The sequence below is a fragment of the Etheostoma cragini genome, chromosome 8, assembly GCF_013103735.1.
Source record: "Etheostoma cragini isolate CJK2018 chromosome 8, CSU_Ecrag_1.0, whole genome shotgun sequence".
NCBI lineage: Eukaryota > Metazoa > Chordata > Actinopteri > Perciformes > Percidae > Etheostoma > Etheostoma cragini.
The window spans coordinates 21,659,316-21,678,534 of NC_048414.1; the positions used below are offsets into that span (position 1 = coordinate 21,659,316).

Sequence of the window (19,219 nt, forward strand, 5' to 3'; positions counted from 1 at the left end):
AATACCAACATAAACAAAATGCCAATCCAGTCTATCAGCAGAATGTCCCCCACCACCTCACCACATGCACAGATGTTGTTGACATGCTTTTGCACAAATGTTAACAAAACTTTTCATTTTCTGCATCCTGTCTGCAATCATGTGTATTTGTACCTGTTGGACTATGTGCTTTAGCAATACCATATGGCTAAACGGTCATGTATAATAAAGCCTCTTGGAATTTGAATTTGATCTTTGCCAGTTCCTGTTTGTTTCCATCTGTCAATGCTTGCTACTGTAGGAGCTGCTATTTACTACTCTTGTTATTTTGTCCTACCTCAGCGTTTTTACACAACCTTCAAATTGTGTAAACCAGATGAGACATCTCTCCTCTGCTCCCAAACTAGCAGCAGACATCAGAAGATTGAGTCCATGGACAAAGAGACCGACAGGGAAAAGGACTCGGTTAATTATGCCAGTTTTTCATGCTTTTGACAATTGGTTAAATTGTAGGGGTGGGAATCACTAGAGGCCTCACAATACAATATCATCGCAATACTTATGTCATTTGTCGATATTGTTGCACTTTTAAACATATTGCAATATTCTCCGATAACACCTTTTTTTTTTCCCAATTCCACATCATGCCCCCAATAGGAAACTTTGTCAACATCTGTTTCCTCTAAACACATAAATGTCTCTGTTTCACTTCAATTGAATTGCTGCAAAATGGGATTGTCAAGCAGACAATCTGACCACCACATATATAGTAAAAGATCGAAACTTGTCTGTATATCAATATAGTCGTGCCACGGAAAATATCGCGATACCATGCTACATGGATTTTTCCCCCCACCCATTTAAATTTGCTATCATTCTTGGCCCTTTGTTCATTTATTTCCACAATGCTCAGCCTTACCTGACTTCGACACCGGAGACGCTGTTACAGGTGCACAGTGCGCTGGCCACATCCAACAGCCCCTGCTGGCTCAGCCCGTTGTTGCTCAAACTGTTGATGAAGACACATTAACGACCAGGAAAGTATTACTCTATGTTTAACCTATTCGATTTGATAGTATATCTGACCTATGTTTTTATTTAGGCCTAATCTATTAAATACTTTATTTACTCTGTATAATTTTGTAGTATTCTACAAAACAAAACAGGCTGAGCTGCATTTCTAAAAACAATATATCATTAAAGTGAAATACAAACGGCATTTGTTTTGGTAACAGGGATAAACTGAAAGTCTTTTCTATTTTTAACAAGCCCTTCATTAAATCACTGTTATTTTTCTTTGTAAGGCATGTCCAAATTAATATAGAACTGAAAATGATAAACACCAGTATTAATATCTTACTTCACATAGCTGGTGATTTTGAGCTTTTGTAGATAATCCAGAAAACACTTAACGCCTTCATCTTCCAGTTTGTTGCTTGATAAACTGCAGTCAAAGGAGAGAATAACTTAGTATCCATACCAATATTGTGTTAATAAGTGTGTACAGTATATAGGTGTTAACTATGAATGTATGAGGAAGAAGACTGGGTTTGTTTGTGGCTCATACTCCAGGTCAGACAGTTGGGGACCCTGCTGTAGGATCTCGAGCAGCCTTTGCAAGTTTTCACCGTTCAGGTTACAATGAGTTAACCTGTAAGCACACACAGACAGCCAAACAGAGAGAGAGACAGACCCACAACACATAGACAGTTATGGTGTGTTCACACTTTTCCTTTTTGTTGAAAAAGTACTTCAAAAAAGTACTTCAAACTGACATCAATAATTAATAACTTCTAGTTTTTCTTTTATCATTGTCTTCCTTTTGGCGACTCATAGTGGTTGACATTGTGTGCTGCTCTAAAAAGTGGTACATTTTTTTAGTTTTAGCAGTGTTTGTATTTTAACATTAACATTAAAATTAAAATTAAAAGAGGGAACATGTGCTCAACTAATTCACAGTTTGAAAAATAGAAAATTTCCTGCCAAGTTCCATCTTTATACTGAACCACATTCAACGACAGTCAACGTTAAGAAACTAGAAGCAGTTAGATTTGATATAGTATACAGTTTGTGCAATTATTGCTTGGATGAGATAGATTTGATTGAGCAGTCTGAGAAGCAAACACCAACCAAGTGTACTTATACCAGTAGACAAAACAAATCACCAACCTGCAGCTGGCTTGTTCGGCTTTCACACTGGCAAAATGAATGAATGATTCAATCTGAGGCCTAAAGAAGAGTTAGAAGCAGTATTTAAAGTTATTGCAGGGGCATTCTGTATTCAATATAATTACTTATATTAAGTTTAGCCAATGAACACACTGGATGGATACAGAAAAGAGCATTAAAAAAAATCCTACGCGATCTCCACTGATGTGACTTGCTGACTGACATTCAAACATCTGACCATCATCAAGGCTCCAGCTGTGGATGTGATGCTGTGGCTGACACTGGAGAGGAAGAAGTAAGGGTTTATTCATATTAAATGAGAAAGTGGTAGTGGATAATATTACAACAATTATATACTGGGTTCAAAACAAGCATTAACCTTGGTGTTGTTTTCACTGCAGCAGATTTCAACATCAATATAATTGTTGTACCTATTTATTTCTGGACTCATCTCTGAGTGTATGCAACCTATTTCTATAGAACAACATTTGCACAACAGGAGTAATTTCTGGACAATGCCATACATCTTAATAACACATACACACACATGTAAAACTCGTGTTGTATCATAAGCTGAGTTAGAAACATTTAAATATGCCATTTTTTCTTTGCACTTAGATTACTGTAACTAGAGCCAGACCGATAAAGGATTTTTAAAGGCCGATACCGCTACAAATATTTAGTTATTTAAAAATCTGACATTCTGATATATACAGTATATTTAAAAAAAAAATGTAAACACACCATAACAAAACAAAATAGTGTTGCCAACAGGGACAGTGCATATAATAATGACTTTGTTTTTACTGTCAATGAATAGCACAGAGTGAAAGTCAACGTTTCCTTTCTATCTAGTGACATTGATCACATCGTTAGTTCAGATTAGTACTGGTAAACTGATCTAGATCTATAGGAATAGAAGGCATCATGCTCTCTCCTTTTCATTTGAGAAAAACGCAGAATTTTAAAATACATCCATATGGAAGCTTTTTAAGGAAGAAGCAGGTATGCGTGCTATATATACAGTATCTTCCATTTTATTCTTATTTTATTTATCTTGGATTCTCCTCTTTTATTGTGTTTTTCTTTTAAACTTGTTGAAACTGCCCCGCTGTAATTGTAATTGTCCACACTCATTAATTCATGCGTGTTTGTACTTCTTACTTGAGTCTCTGCAGTGATCCCATCTTTGGCAGAATATTGACCAGATTCTCAATAGCCTTGTCTGGCAATGAGCTGTGAGACAAACTGACCAAACATAAAAGTATATTACCGTCTATCCGTTTGGACAAAATCCTGACATTATAACTTGTGGATATACAATCAAAACAATCAAACTTACTCTAACTCAAAATGGGAGCTACACAGGACCAATCGTCCACAGATTCGGTTTGTGTCTGATGGCATAAGGCTGCTGTTGTTTATCCTGCAGCATTAAAGAGGATGGTTTCTTTGTCTAAGAAATGACCGTCAACTGTGTGCATTTCCTTTAAACTCTTTGTTACTTACTGTACCTGAACATCTTTAGCTGCTGTTGGTCATCCCTACAAAGAGAATGAGCTCATTAGTTGACAAATTAAAATCCAGACAGAGGTATCCAGGTGTGTGGAGAATTTCACAGAAGCAGCTTTTCTACCTTTTGTGAGGGCCGAACTTTAGAATCAACTGGTCTCTGTCTCCATGACTGTAAAACCAACAGGGCGCTATCAGATTAACAATCTGCACATGTTAACACCAATATATAGTTAACAAACCACTCTCTGCCCAATCAATCTATTCCAATTCCTGTGGCATTTATACTTGTACTTAATAAGCGGCTGATGTAGTTTTAACTGGCATCTCGCCACACTGGTGAAACATGTCCTCAATAAGCTTCTGCTCTAATAAAAATCGTTAAAAGTCTTAACAGTACAACAAAGAATACCTGATGTGAATTTGTGTTAAGTTGTCATGGGAGGACAATGCACCAGCCAGCATTACCACTCCTTCCATGCCAATCCCATTGCTACTGACACTGAAAAACACACACAAACAATGAGCCAAGGAGAAGGACTTTATTTAGCTGTATAAAAGCCATTTATAATGAGTACTGCCCTGGGGTAACCAAGGGGAAGGGCTATATTTATCTCTAAACAAAGCATTTATAATGAGTGATACCCCGAGGTAAACACAGTAGCTGCCAGCGCTGACTCATTTTGTTTGGAGTCTGTTTGATGAGAAAATACCAGTCATGCTTTTGCCAGATAACCACTATTAGATCAGCTCGGTGTAACACAACACAAAATCCAATTGCATTTCATGAAAAACAAACTATATGGGGGTTTACTATAAAGTTTACTAGTAAAGTTGTGGATGATTTTTAATTGTTTAGTATGTATCTTTTATTGTCATTGTGTGTGAGTCTTACTTTACTTCCTGGATGTTACTTAGACAAGGCAGGTAGTCCAACACTTTCTTCAGACCTTTGTTGCCTAAACAGTTATTGGACAGACTGATAGAAAAGAATTTTGGGTTAAAATATTGTCAGAGACAAGAAAGGGCAAAACATTGGTGGCTGCCAACATAAACTGCTCATGAGATCATAAAAATAACATTGCATTAGGATTTATGGCCACATTTGAATTAGCCATGCAGGCACATGTTTGTTTTTTCCCAAAGCTGATTTCAACATAGTGTGCACATATCCATTTATGCATTTAACTTTTATTTAGACTCAATAGATCATTGAGGGGAGAGCGTCATTTACAATGACATTGAGTCCAATAACAAAGTCAAAAACAGAACGAAACCACAGAAAACACCATCATAAGAAAAATAGAAAGACAATAAAACTTTCTGATTTGGAAAAAAAGTATTAGATAAATAAATTATAGCTAGAGAATAAGAATGCTATAGAAAGCAATTACAAGTAGAACTTGTTTGGAGGTCTAAAACCAGATTTCTAATTTGTCCACAAGGCTACGCCAACTAAGTTGTTTTTAAAGAACTCAGGTGCACTAAAGTTAAAAGCAGTTTTTCCATGTTCAGACCGAGCTTGTGGAACATAAAGCAAAAGCCAACCATCATCATTATATCTACTTCTACTACTAATTGTTCACAGATTGTCAACAGTGATTCTGCTTTAGCATACAAGGATAAAGGACATGTAAGTGTTTTTTGATTATGTTTTTGTGTATCTTACTCCAGCAAAGTGAGATCAGAAGAGGCTCCCAAACTCCTCCACACTCTGTCCAGATGAGAAGGCAGCAGACAACTGCAGCTGAGACTGACAGACGCAACAGTTTCAGGATTGCCATCGTCATTGACAGCATTACTAATATTCACTAATATATAGTTATAAGATAAAGTTCCCCTTCACTGAAAAATGTGTTTTGCCCCCCTTGGATGTTTGAGATGCATTGAAATGAACGATGTACAGTATGTGCAGAGTTTTGAATGTTGAAGAGAGAACATGTCTTCACATACCTTCACATACGAGTTTTGGAGCCAACCATAATAAAGTATTCTAATTCTGTAACTGTATGATCTCTGCAGTAAATCCCAGCCCCGAATCCTGTTGCAACACGCTGCTTTCACAGTGCTGTTTCGTTAGAAGTGGTTACAGTGTGTCCGGATTCTACTTCAACATTTTCTGCTTTCACATAATCTCTTCCTTTGCAATTTACTGACTTTCCTGTCATTTCAGATCCTGCTACTCCCTCCTGCAGTGACCTTTGAATCCCACCATTTCCCATCCACTGACAACCCTCCCACCTAATTACATACCACAGCACTTTAGATGTTTCATTTGCAGGTTTTTCTCTGCCTCCAGGAAACAATATCGACACCTGGAAAGGACTCTGTAGTCTGAAACATTAAAAAAGAAATACAGTTACATGGCAGTGGGAAACACACTATTTAAAAATTTATAATCTTTGTGGCTTATTATTACTAAACAATGTATGAGTATTTGTAAAAAATACAACAAATCTGAATGCAGTAGAAAAACTGCTATTTAAATGTTGCTGATTATTTTACACAGTGATAGGTGTTGCAGAAGAATGACATGATGGTCCTAGTATATTTAAAGGCGTATGCATGTGTGCATTTAGCGTACTAGCGCAGTGCCATTTGGAGCGCTTGCCTGTCCAGGCAAGCCCGGCTCAGCCTGCTGTGGAAGCGGCTACAACGCGCACAGCGGCTAGAGAAAGGTACACAACAGCCGGCAACAAAACAACGTGCTGGAGCGCCCAAGACCCTGGGCATTCACCAAACGTGTTTGTGTACTTTTTCATATACAGGTAGCCCACTGAGAAAACATGCTTGGGGTCACCGTTCTCATTTCCTAGATGTCAATCACTGACGCTTGGTCAGAGACTGTCAGCGTCCAATACCGACGCTTTAGCGTCTGTATGGGACGCACCGGGTATGGCATAATGACGTAGTGTGAAGAGCGACAACAATAACAAGTAGTAATAGTAGGTTGGGCGGGGGTTGGTCAAACAACACAGAACTTTCACCCAGGACGCCGGGTTTTGTAGCAGAATCGTTGAACTCGAAAAATCCTTGATTTATTCAGATCTAATGCATATTACAAGTGTGTCTGTACCTGATATGAAGCTCCACCACAGCAGGACACTTAGACAGCAGAGCCGTCAGAATCATCAAACCCTCCACTGAAGACAAGCTGTCATTCACACTGAGAAAAGAAATCTGTACGTAAACAAACTGCTGCTGCATAATTCTTACGGATGCTGAACACTGTTTTTTTGTACTTGTCTATCCTTAAGCAATATGTACTAAATAGTCCATTAAATGTCTTCATGTTACTTTCTGGTTAAATTTAGTGTACCAATATACCATGAAGGAAAGTATTATAGTAATAAACAATCATATGCCGAATACATGTACTTTTATACCACTCTTGTGCTTTGTGTTCAGTAGTTTTCTATGTATCCAGTCTTACATGATCTTTTTGGTGACGTTGAACTTTGGCAAAAAGTCAGTCAGTGTCCTCAGAGTTTCAACATCTAAATGGCCTCCAGACATGCTAGAATGTAAACACACACACATGCATGCACACACACACAGAAACACACCCACACACACACAGAACTTAATTTGGATTGGATTTGAATAGCTACACTATATGCATTATTAGTGAAAGAACAATGTGGTCCGATTGACCCAGTCGCATACACAGACAGAATGTCCACTCTGACCAGCAGAGCCAAATTATAGTGCTGACTGTCTGATAAAAATACGCAAAATGTCAAAACTGAGTTCTGATAGCAATTGGAATGGCAATACTTACACTTACTGTTTTAGTTGTAAAGATAGATAAACCAGGATTACACAATAGGTCAGTACATGGCTACCAATTATTGTGTTTAGTACTGCATTATTTTGTTTTGGTATGTTCATGTTTCATTGGGGGTATCCTAAATTTAAAAAGAAGTGTATTTAGTGTTACTTACTCCAGGACCGACAAGGCAGGGCAACGTGCCAGGGACTTTGCAACTTTTTGCATCTTAGGCTTGCTCCATGTCTGGTTCAACAAGCTAAAAAACAAATTTTAATGCAAGATTAATTAATTAATTAATTAATTAACCATAATTGTATCAAATTCAAATGAATTGGCACATTAATTCAACTTTAATAGCTGCTGTCGGGCAGTAGTTATGTCACAGAATCAGATTCAGTTGTTAAAAAAGGGCGAGTTACAAGCGCCTTATTTAAAGGAGAAAACTTCAAGGAAACTGGCTATTTTCGTAAAGATCTGGAAAGTGGTCAATATAAGAGTGTTATCATCTAATGCCTCACCTGATTGTTGGTTCAGATTTAGTTATATGGCTGCAGAGGGGAATAAATAACAGCATTTCAGTATGTGCAATTTTTCGTTTGATAAGGATGTTATTCACTGACATTAAATCACTGGTCATTAAGTTCATCCATTAAAAAACTCACTGGTTTAAATCGGAATTTTGGAAGAAAGTTATGGTCAATTCCTTCTTCCCACTGCAAAAAACAAAACAAAAACCGTTACTGTATAACAGTTATATATAACAAATTTTGAAAGTGTGATAGTGAGTGGAAATGACCCAAAATGTGGTGTGGTCATACTCTGCATGAAGGTGCTGGATTTTCAAGCATGAAGACATTTTCCCAATGAGATAGTCCACTGCTTCCAGAGAGCTGCTGTTTTGACCCAGCCTGCAAGGTGAACAGGCACAAACACTGAAGTTTAATGCAAAGAATTAGATAATAATCAGCAAAATCTGAATATTGTGTTTGGTTCTGTTTAAAAAAAATCATCTAATTGGAAGTATGTACTTACCTTACCAGGACCAGTCTTGACGGTTTGGCAAAAAGATCAGCTATGTGTTTGATTCCGACGTCTTTGAGATTGTTGTCATTCAGACTGCAACACAAAAATAAAAGCGTGGTGTTAAAGTTTACACCTGCACCCAAATTATTTCACCATCATATTAGCTATCATGAGTTCCCACAGTTCCAAAGACCTGGGGAACTCTAATGAAGCAGTGAAATTATGTCATAGCAAATATACTTGATTTCTGTGATGTTTGGACAGTTCTGTAGAGCGGAGGCCAAACTAGCTGCTCCTGTGGTAGTCAGACTGGCGCCACAAAACCTTCGGAAGACAAAGACAAAATCAGCCAATCAATGTTGTTGAGTTGTTTGATTGCTTCTACTACATTCTGGTGCATTCCTTGCAGTATTTCAAAGAGAATTACATTGATCTGTGAGTACACTCTTGAGAAGGCAGGGCTGGTAGCTATTTCCAATAAACTTTTGTATATGATGTTTGAAATGGTCGTTACACCCAACAGCAATAAATAACTTATGGACTCTGAAAAAGGAGCGAAAAACTTCTGTCTGCTGTTGCTGCTGTAATCCTGTTGAAATGCCTACTACTCACTGCCTCGTGGTCCGCTTAGAAAGAACCAATGAAAGAACCATGAAATGCCTCCTTGCCCCGCTGCGGGTACTCTACCCCTCCCATGTACGAGCCTGAGCTCAAAGCGCATCGTCGCCACTGGAGTAACTGTAGGTCTACTGGAGAATGGAGGACAAAATTGAGCAAAAATTGCTACAACTTACACATACGCTTGCTATAAGGAGTACGCTGGTCCTTAATTTTGCTCTGCTCTGAAGCCACGACGCAGCGGTCCTTGTGCACGTCTGTTTGTGGGTCTGAACCCCGAAGGCACGGGGAGGGGTCAGACCGAGCCCCCAAAGAGAGATGCTACATTCAAATCTTGCTACTTTTCTAAACATTACCAACCATACCTTTAAACCATTCCACTTTTGCTAAGCTTGATAGGAATCAAAGAGTGATTCAAAAAACTGGGGAAATGAAATAGAGTAGGAAGAAGACAAGAAGAAATTTTGAATCTTACTCTAGTTTTTTCAGCGTTGTGAATTTTGGCAGAATGGAGGACAACTTCTCAGCAAACTTGTCGCCATACTTGCGGCTGCGAAAACTGAAGACACACAAATAGTGAAATGGAACATTAATTAAAAAAAAAACCTTCATGTTGGATTGTAATCTGAGATCCAAAGACCCCCCCCCCCCCTTAAATATTTCAAATTTGTTAAGCACACAAAAGAAACAATGTCAGGGAGAAATTAACAAGAAGATTTAATCTGCTGGTTATGAACTGCTGGTTATGAACTTATACTGCTACTACATAGGTCAAAGAATAATCAATGCAATTCCATTTATTGTACAATTATTGGTTATAAATATGCAAAATCATGGGCTGGGCAATATGGCCCAAAAAAATCATAACTCTGTATTTTTCGGCTGAGTTGCAATTCACAATTTATAGCCAGGTATTTTCTACTAAATGTTCAGTTGAAAGCTCAAAGCCACAATGTGAGATGTCACATGCGCTTTTATTAAAACAGATTTTATTAGAATAATATGCAAAAAACGGGTTTCATTTCCTGTTTGAAAATATTCATAATAATCATAGTCCTTTGGGTTCATGGTGAAGTAAATCTTGATGTCATCCGCATAATTATGGTAAGATCTGTTGTTGTTTTTAGAAACGTGACAAACACCCTGCTATTTTGCAAGTTCTCCCACTTAGAAATTATGGAGGGGTCTGAAATTGTCATTGTAGGTGCATGTCCACTGTGAGAGACATAATTAAAAAATAATAAATAAAAAAATTTCAGAAATCACATTTATTAACTATTTATTGGTATGATACAGCTGCAAATAAGTATTTGATCAGCTGAGAAAATCACTGTAAATATTTGGTACAGCAGCCTTTGTTTGCAGTTCCAGAGGTCAAACGTTTCCTGTAGTTTTCCACCAGGTTTGACCCACTGCAGAAAGGATTTTGGCCCACTCCTCCACACAGATCTTCTCTAGATCAGTCAGGTTTCTGGGCTGTTGCTGAGAAACACGGAGTTTGAGCTCCCTCCAAAGATTCTTTATTGGGTTTAGGTCTGGAGACTGGCTAGGCCACGCCAGAACCTTGATATGCTTCTTAAAGAGCCACTCCTTGGTTATCCTGGCTGTGTGCTTCGGGTCATTGTCATGTTGGAAGACCCAGCCTCGAACCATCTTCAATGCTCTAACTGAGGGTTTGCTCCCCAAAACCTCGCAATACATGGTCCTGGTCATTCTCTTCTTAATACAGTGCAGTCGCCCTGTCCCATGTGCAGAAAAACACCCCCAAAGCATGATGCTACTACCCCCATGCTTCACAGTAGGGATGGTGTTCTTGGGATGGTACTCATTATTCTTCTTCCTCCAAACACGGTTAGTTGAATTATGACCAAAAAGTTTTATTTTGGTCTCATCTGACCACATGACTTTCTCCCATGACTCCTCTGGATCATCCAAATGGTCATTGGCAAACTTAAGACGGGCCTTTACATGTGCTGGTTTAAGCTGGGGAACCTTCTGTGCCATGCATGGTTTCCAACCATGACGTCTTAGTGTTTTACCAACAGTAACCTTGGAAACGGTGGTCCCAGCTCTTTTCGGGTCATTGACCAGCTCCTCCCGTGTAGTTCTGGGCTGATTTCTCACCTTTCCTAGGATCATTGAGACCCCACGAGGTGAGATCTTGCATAGAACCCCAGTCCAAGGGAGATTGACAGTCATGTTTAGCTTCTTCCATTTTTTAATGATTTCTCCAAAAGTGGACCTTTTTTCCCCAAGCTGCTTGGACATTTCCCCGTAGCCCTTTCCAGCCTTGTGGAGGTGTACAATTTTGTCTCCAGTGTCTTTGGACAGCTCCTTTGTCTTGGCCATGTTAGTAGTTGGATTGTTACTGATTTTATGGGGTGGACAGGTGGCTTTATGCAGCTAACAACCTCAAACAGGTGCATCTAATTTAGGAGTGGAGGTGGACATTTTTAAGGCAGACTAACATGTTTTTGAGAGTCAGAATTGTAGCTGACAGACATGTGATCAAATACTTATTTGCAGATGTATCATACAAATAAATAGTTAGAAAATCATACATTGTGATTTCTGGATATTTTTTTTTAGATTATGTCTCTCACAGTGGACATGCACCTACGACAACAATTTCAGACCCCTCTATGATTTATAATTGGGAGAACTTGCAAAATAGCAGGGTGTTCAAATACATATTTTCCTCACTGTAGATGTTGAAGGGGGCTGGACCAAGAAAGGAACATTGGGGAACTCCACATGGCATTGCCGTTAGTTCAGATTTGTAAGGTCCAACTGACACTAAATTGTCTCTATCCTGCAGATAGGATTCAAACCAGTTAAGGGATGTGTTTTCTAGTCTGTCCAGCAGTATCTTGTGGTCCACTGTATTTAACACTGAGATACAACAGAACTAAGACACAGATTTTTCCATTGTCTGTATTTAAATAGATGTCCTTCAGTACTTCCGTAAGAGCAGTATCAGTGCTGTGATAAGATGGAAATCCATATTGGAATACATCAAAACAGATATTTAGTGCCAGGAAGGTGTTAAGTTGATTGAAAACCGTCTTTTCTATGATTTAATATGGGCCTGTAATTCTGCATTTTTCTATTTTTCCAAAAAGACTTGAACACTGATATCTTCAATGTTTTGGGGAAGCAGCCTGTGAGAAGGAAGTATTCCCTATTTCCAGGAGGTCTGATGCCATGCAGATAAAAAAATTTTTCAAGATGCTTGTGGGAAGAATATCAAGAAAGCAGGAGGAAGAACTTAATTTAAATAGGATCTTCTACAGGGCGCAATGGCTGATTGGATTAAAATTCTATCAAGTAGCTAGAATTGTTTTTAAGAGGGAATGACATGGACCATTTGCCTGACATGGAGGCACCGACAGCTTGTCTAATTTGTTGGATGTTGTCTGTCAAAAAAGGAAGGAGGCAAAGGTGTCCACTATTTCAGTTGAGAGGAGTTCAGGTTTTACAAATAAGGCGAGTGCGTTATTGCTATTTATGGTAATGATGTCTCAGAAAATAAATTGTATGGCATTTCTTAGAAGGCCTACTGTGTTATAAGTGCAAAGACTACCTTTATAAATCTCAATGAATGAATCAAATGAATATGGAGATTTGATTTTTGCCAGCTACATTTAGCTTTTGAACATTTTCATTTCTGAAACTTCACCGGTGTGTCATTTCTCCATGGTACTTAAAAAAGAAAATCCAAACTGACTTTGAGCTTTGCAGGGGCAAGAACATCAATAACGTTTCTAGTTTTGGAGCTAAAATTATCCACCAAATCATCAACAGAGTTTGAATAGAGTGCAGGAGTGGCAGGGAAAGTTTCAGTGAACTGTTTGCTGTTTTTTTTATTGATTTACCGTTTTTGATTATTATTGTTTTTATCTTAGTGCAGACACTGATTGTTATTTTTAAAGAATACAAGGGAGTAGTCGGAGAGGCCAACATCAGTATCCACAACACTAGAAGTAGTGAGACCTTCTGTTATTACTAGGTTAAGAGTGTGACCCTTCTTGTGTGTGGGCTCTGACACATGTTGGGTCAGCACAAAGCTGCTACCCAGAATGCTTAAGTTAATTCAATAGCACTGCAGTCATGGGGGTTGCAACATTGATGTTGAAATAACTGACGATCAGTATGCAGTCAAAGTCAATACAGCTAAAAGTAGTTCAGCAAAGTAATTGAAAGTTTTGCAGAATATTTTGGTGGCCGTAGATATTTCATAACAAAGACTGACAAGATGAGATTAACTGAAGAGCCACAAAGTCAAAAGAAAAATGTTTTTTATTGAAAAGCAATGTTAAATAAAACAGCAACTCCACCACCTCCTTTCTTATTTGCACTCTATATCCTATCAAAGACCTGTTGTCATCTAACCAAGTTTCAGGTAAAAACATAAAGTCAAGATAATAAAAACAGGCCTTTTAAATTACATTTTTTGCAGCTCAGTATATGTCCTGGCCAGTTTTGCTTTTGTCGCCTGGCCATACTGTTTATTGTATAATGTTTGAGTTCAATTTCATGTGTAAGTGTTCACAGTATCTGTGAGTTGGTCTGATAAAATATTTATTAAAGTTGCCATTGCCATCTTTTTGATATTGAGTCTAGGCTACTGTATGTCTACCCACAGCCAACCACAGGAACACAGCAGGACACTAAGAGCTGCAGTCAGATTCACAGTATGTGGAACAGATGGCCAATCCGCTGAGGAATGCTGAAGGGAAAGCGGTAGCTCTTTCCAGAGCCACTTAACTAAGATTAACAGATTTCAGACTCTTGACAGCTGAACACCATTCACCTCATTGTACCATTTCCATGTACAACTGCAGTTTCCCACTACACCTCTGGCAACAAAATTAGTGCCCTACGTGCCCGCTAGCTATGTGCTAGCATTTTGACTGTGCACACTGTACATAACTGATGATCTCCAATGGAAGAGAATATCACCCAAGGGTGAATAAAATGATGAAATGTAGAGCAGATTTAGCTTCTCTACAAATATTTCAAATTTTTCATTTTGTAAAGAAAAGCAATTAGACAAGTGCGTGTGTGTGTGTGTGTGCGTGTGGGTGCGTGTGTGGTGTGGTGGATGTTTTGTATGTTATGTTTTGCTTGTGTGAGTATTTGTGTGGACCTACCTGAGGTAGTGAATGAACTGACAACTGGGCAGGACATCTAAACACTCCAACTCCATTGAGCATGCTCTGAAGTCCAATCCGATGCCATTATCACCTACTGAGTTAACTACAAAAGCCAGAGCATCAATATCATTCGGTAATAGCGTGATGTTGCGCAGCTCCAGGGTGGGTCTCGTACCCACAACCAGCTTAGCTAGTTGGTTGTCCTGGCTCTCCTGGACACAGTGGCATAGATCCAATATCTAGGAAGATGTAAGAAGGAATGACAATTAAGGAAATAATGAGTAAAAATGAGGAGAGAATGGGTGACAAGGTAATTATATATTTGTCCAAATTGTCTTTAGTTCATATACTACCTTTGGTCCAGTTAGGGTATTGCTGTGACACAGGTTTTTTAGTAGTTTCAGAACGAGGGTTTGTCGTTTTTGGACCCAACTTTGGCCTCCTGTTCCACCAGAGGTACTGGCTAATTGAACCAAGGCTGCAGTGCAGTGGGGGGAAGCCAGACCACATACATACAGGTGAAGGGAGTCAGTAAAGATCGTCCTCTGGTCTGACTTGGTCGTCCAGCGAGTTCTCAGACTGAATCTGAGAGAGCAATAAGAAAGAACAAAGAGCAAAGTCATTATTGTATTTGGACTTAGATTAAGGTACACACACCTCCATTATGTTGCTGTGAAGAGGAGAGGAGAGGTCCTGGCTTTTCCAGCCACATGAGAACAAGAATTCACATGATCTACAGAAAGGCATACCTCCTATATGTCCTGCTTTGACTAGTGATTACCACATGACAATGACATAAGCTGGCATAAAAAGTATATTTATCTCTTACCTACTTTTTAGGTTCTTTTAAGTTTGCAGGGTTTTGCTGTTTTTATATGGATGTTGTAAATGGAGTCTATGGGCACTTTTACACCAGAGCAGGGGAAAAAAACGGTTACACGGCATTTTTACAAATGAGCCAAGATGAGTAAACATAAAGTCATACAGTCTAACAGGAAGCTCATCGATTAGACATTTTGGCCAGTAACTTTAACTTTTCTGATGTGTATATTTAAGTTTTCTGGTGTCAGTCGTTACAAAGAAATAATTGATTATAAGCATGATTTGTGTTAATAGACTACTAATTGACCACATGTTAAGTCCTAGAAGAGCACCTGGAAAATGCAGACCTGAAATCTGTAAGTAACAACTTAGCCTTAATGACCAGGCCATTTAAATTATATGTACAGTAGGCTATATATTATTTATGTTTATTTGATGTGATTATCCGATCCATGCTGATTCCGTCTCTGTCAGCTGTCAGCAGCAACTAAATGGACAGCGGCTATCTGACCTGCCTGACAGACAGCAGAAGTTAACCAAAACTAAAATAGATTTGTCGGCTAAATGGGAAGAAAAACAACAGAAGAAAATGCTTTACTGGTGCTTTGCTGGTGAAAAGAAGAAATTATTGTTAAAAGTTTTAATAATCGTTTAAATTCCCCCCTTTTTTACGCTCCAAAAATGTATCAAGTCCGTGTCTTAAATCCGTGATCCGAACCATGAGCTTTGGCATACGTTGCGCCCCTATTGAAGAGGGATAGGAAATTATCTTGCAAGCCATTCTCCCATTGATTCATTACTAAAATGTCTGGTATAGTTACATGAGAAATAAAAAAATGTTTTAAACATGGAAACCGTATTATTGTCAATTTTGGCACACAAAGGCTGATGCCTTGTTGCCAAACAGGCAAACACCTTTAAAAGTTAGAATTAAGCTCTGTGTGCTGAAAAGTATTAATTAAATAAAGTGCAGAGTTCAAGTAATACAGTTAATCTTGCTGACATGTGTTTTAGTTGACTGTTTAAATACACTCAACAACACACAAGAAAAACAGACTGTTGATTTAATTTAATATGTGGCTATAAACAAGAAGCCTTTTAGTGAGTAACAGTGGTTGCCACCTGCTATGTGACGTCTGATGTGTCAGTGCCCCCGCCCCACCCCCTCGTGGCCTTCTGAGCCTTCACTGCTGTGATTGGACTATCCACGTTGTGCTTGCATCTGTGAATTCCTGGCTCCCATTTAGAGGGAAAGTACATATCATGTCATGCTCAGTTTACAAGGATCATCTTGTTACAGGTTATTCCTGGTATGTTCCTGGTGGAGTGTTACATTATGTGCTGAAATTCAATAGTACTCGACACCTTGTGTAATTATTCAGATTAATTCAATGAACAAGTACCTCTGGCCCACTAATGATTATGTTGAGATTTGAGACACATGTACAGAATAGTAACTAAGCTTACACACTAAAGCACATCGTGCTTCTCCTCTAGGGGGTGCCACAAATAAAAAAAAGGTTTACATGTCCTAATTGGCTGCATGGATTTGGACAAATTAGGCTCACACAATATAAGGTCAGGAGTCAGTTAATGCATTAAATTTGGTAATGATTGTGAATTTTGATTGAAGTAAGCTTTGCTTATAGAACCGACTTTCTAGACATTTACAATCCAAAATTTAAAAAACCTAAATAAATGACCCAAACGTCCTACACATACAGCTGCTTCGGAAAATTCAGTTTAGCATCAGCTTTTAAAAATTAAAACTCTCATACAATGTTGGACATAGTCAATTTTTCATTGACATTCATTCTAATTAGAAAAGTTCTTCTATATATTTAACTAAGCAATCCAATATAGCGCCAGCTTTTAAGCATTCAAACTAGTTTCCGTCTTCTTTCTAGCAGGAAATGCATGAAAAGACACAAAACTTAACACATAGGTCCATTCCAATGCCAACCTTCCTCAACTGGCTTTGTGGGCTTATAGTCTTGATGGTGGGAGAAACAATCCATCGTACATGCTAGCATTTTATTTTATAACTTTCACAAAGTCCAAGTAAGCAAAAATGTTCACATGCTTTGAGCTGTCATGAATGATTAAAAACACTCTGTTTATTAAACACTGTTGAATTAATTAAAACTACCTCCTTCCACATATTTTTGCTCAATTGACATCAAGCTTACTACTAGTGCATCTTCAGACTGTCGTCCACAAACAATCAGCCACATTTTTGAATCATTAAAAATGATAAGACATATGTATCAGGCTTGTGTGGTAAAATTGTGGTATCACCAGTCAGCTTTAAAGAAGTAACAAGCCGTATAAAAAACCTCTGCATGTCCTTTTTTTTTGTTCATAACATGGCACACTGCACACCTGATGTGATTGGTCACACTGACATTCCTTTAATACTAGATATTAGATGGGTGAGCAGTATTGTGGTGCAGCTGCAGAATATAGTTTGAAGGTGAGTTTTTTAAATAGGCTAAACATGTTTTGTTTTTATTTTAATAGCATTTGATTAACTGTGTTAAAATGACTACTCAGTTTCTTAAACCGGCTTTCTAAAACAGGGCCTTTATAACAAACTGGGACACATTACGGATGTTAACATATAATATTACATTTAAATAATAAAGGTTTGACTTTTCTATTTAAAACTGTAGGTTTAACTGAACGCAATTGGAACTCAATGCTGCAATCAAAACATTTTGTGAAGTCTTTTGGCAATTTGAGCTGCTTCCTTCGGTTGGGCGAGGAAACGTTTGAACCCAGGATTGACCCTTGAGGCTGCACTTATAATTGATTCCATGCACAGTACGTAAAATTAGCACAGTTATCTTGTTACTGCAACTGTCTTTAGAAAGGCCACATGATCAACAGCTCCATAGAGGAAGACCGCAATCACCTTGAAACATATAACCATGTTATCCTCCAACACCATTTGGCTTCTCTGAATCCAGTTCCCTACCTCTTCTTGAGCTGCATGTCACTAACATCAGCACTGGTCATCATTCTGAGTGCAGCCAAAAACTCCTGTATTGTCAGATGAACGAAGCGGTAGGAGTTGACAGGAATCCCATCCTCACGTCTGAGCTCCACCTGACAGGAAGATACGGAAAAACACATTTCACATCATGTCACTAATAAGACTAACTGTCTTCAGCTGCACCTCTGGGAGGCTTTAACACTGGAACTGCCATAGTAGGGATGGAGCAATTATTGTCTCTTATCGGCCCTAGCTGACTATCGGCCCTCACCGATTATCAGGCTGTTTTTTGGCAGTTTGCAGATTATCTGTATCTGCTTACCTGAAAACCAATACAGTTAATTAATTAATTGTATGGGTACAGCTCTGTCTCTCCCTCTTCATGATTTCACTCACTACTGAGTCTGACTTAATGTCTTTTACGGGGTATTATGTTGAAAGTTTCTAACTTATAAAATAACTGCTTAAAGTACTACATCATTGTTATTTCTATGTTTCCCTCCTGCCCTGACTTTTTCTAAATACCTATTCTGCCCATTACCATATCTTCATAAGATATATAAACAATTAGAAAATAAAAGAGAAGAGTTTGTGTGTTTTAATTTTTTTTTTAAAACATCTCCCTTTATTTACCAGGAGCAGAGGCAGGTGGTGCTCTCCTCCGCCCTCTCACCCCTTAGCCAAATTGATTCATTTGCATGAGGGCTGCACAACGCATTGAAAGAATAAATGGAACAAAGAAAGTCATTTGCATGCCAATATTAACTCACATGCACTTGTAATCACACTGAGTTATGCAGGCACCATAGTATTCATCTTTTCATATGTGTAAAATAGCAGAAATGAAAGCTAAACTTTCATCACCCACATTTGTTTTGTCTCTAAAAAAGGGGGACCCACAGAAAAAGTTAGGGAACCAATGTGTTAATGTAATGATATGCACTGTGATTATATTTGCTGTTTGATTACAATGTTTCAGCATTTGTTTTCATGTCTTACACTGCCGGTTATGCGCTACAATTTATTTATTGCGGGAGTTGCTCACAGAAACATCTGAAATTTTGTGTTGACTGAACTGAACAACACAGTGCAAATGACTATTACTGCATTGGGTGGTAGGGCGAAAATTGTTCTAAAAAAACACATTCTACTATACACTGCTGAGAGTACACC

The 19,219-nt window shown here is 38.4% G+C and overlaps 1 protein-coding gene across 3 annotated transcripts in view; it reads right to left on the bottom strand.

Annotated features, from left to right (window-relative positions):
• Positions 1 to 19,219, bottom strand: part of nlrc5 (NLR family, CARD domain containing 5) — a 58,259-nt gene that overhangs the window by 17,660 nt on the left and 21,380 nt on the right. For 2 of the 3 annotated variants that reach the window (XR_004657458.1, XM_034878137.1), the window contains exons 10-35: positions 18,029 to 18,159; positions 14,583 to 14,814; positions 14,227 to 14,468; positions 9,549 to 9,632; positions 8,696 to 8,779; positions 8,465 to 8,548; positions 8,251 to 8,340; positions 8,095 to 8,145; positions 7,951 to 7,980; positions 7,605 to 7,688; positions 7,094 to 7,177; positions 6,737 to 6,826; positions 5,914 to 5,994; positions 5,330 to 5,413; positions 4,556 to 4,639; positions 4,073 to 4,162; positions 3,785 to 3,832; positions 3,663 to 3,692; positions 3,491 to 3,574; positions 3,313 to 3,396; positions 2,340 to 2,429; positions 2,149 to 2,208; positions 1,547 to 1,630; positions 1,340 to 1,423; positions 899 to 988; positions 317 to 382 (exon numbers count right to left, since the gene is read on the bottom strand). Coding sequence is in view for 2 of the 3 variants with exons in the window: in XM_034878137.1 (XP_034734028.1) it covers positions 317 to 382; positions 899 to 988; positions 1,340 to 1,423; positions 1,547 to 1,630; positions 2,149 to 2,208; positions 2,340 to 2,429; positions 3,313 to 3,396; positions 3,491 to 3,574; positions 3,663 to 3,692; positions 3,785 to 3,832; positions 4,073 to 4,162; positions 4,556 to 4,639; positions 5,330 to 5,413; positions 5,914 to 5,994; positions 6,737 to 6,826; positions 7,094 to 7,177; positions 7,605 to 7,688; positions 7,951 to 7,980; positions 8,095 to 8,145; positions 8,251 to 8,340; positions 8,465 to 8,548; positions 8,696 to 8,779; positions 9,549 to 9,632; positions 14,227 to 14,468; positions 14,583 to 14,814; positions 18,029 to 18,159 (2,345 nt within the window). In the remaining variant the exon portion in view is untranslated. The remainder of the gene's footprint in view (positions 1 to 316; positions 383 to 898; positions 989 to 1,339; positions 1,424 to 1,546; positions 1,631 to 2,148; positions 2,209 to 2,339; positions 2,430 to 3,312; positions 3,397 to 3,490; positions 3,575 to 3,662; positions 3,693 to 3,784; positions 3,833 to 4,072; positions 4,163 to 4,555; positions 4,640 to 5,329; positions 5,414 to 5,913; positions 5,995 to 6,736; positions 6,827 to 7,093; positions 7,178 to 7,604; positions 7,689 to 7,950; positions 7,981 to 8,094; positions 8,146 to 8,250; positions 8,341 to 8,464; positions 8,549 to 8,695; positions 8,780 to 9,548; positions 9,633 to 14,226; positions 14,469 to 14,582; positions 14,815 to 18,028; positions 18,160 to 19,219) is intronic. The other variant, XM_034878139.1, reaches the window with a different exon arrangement.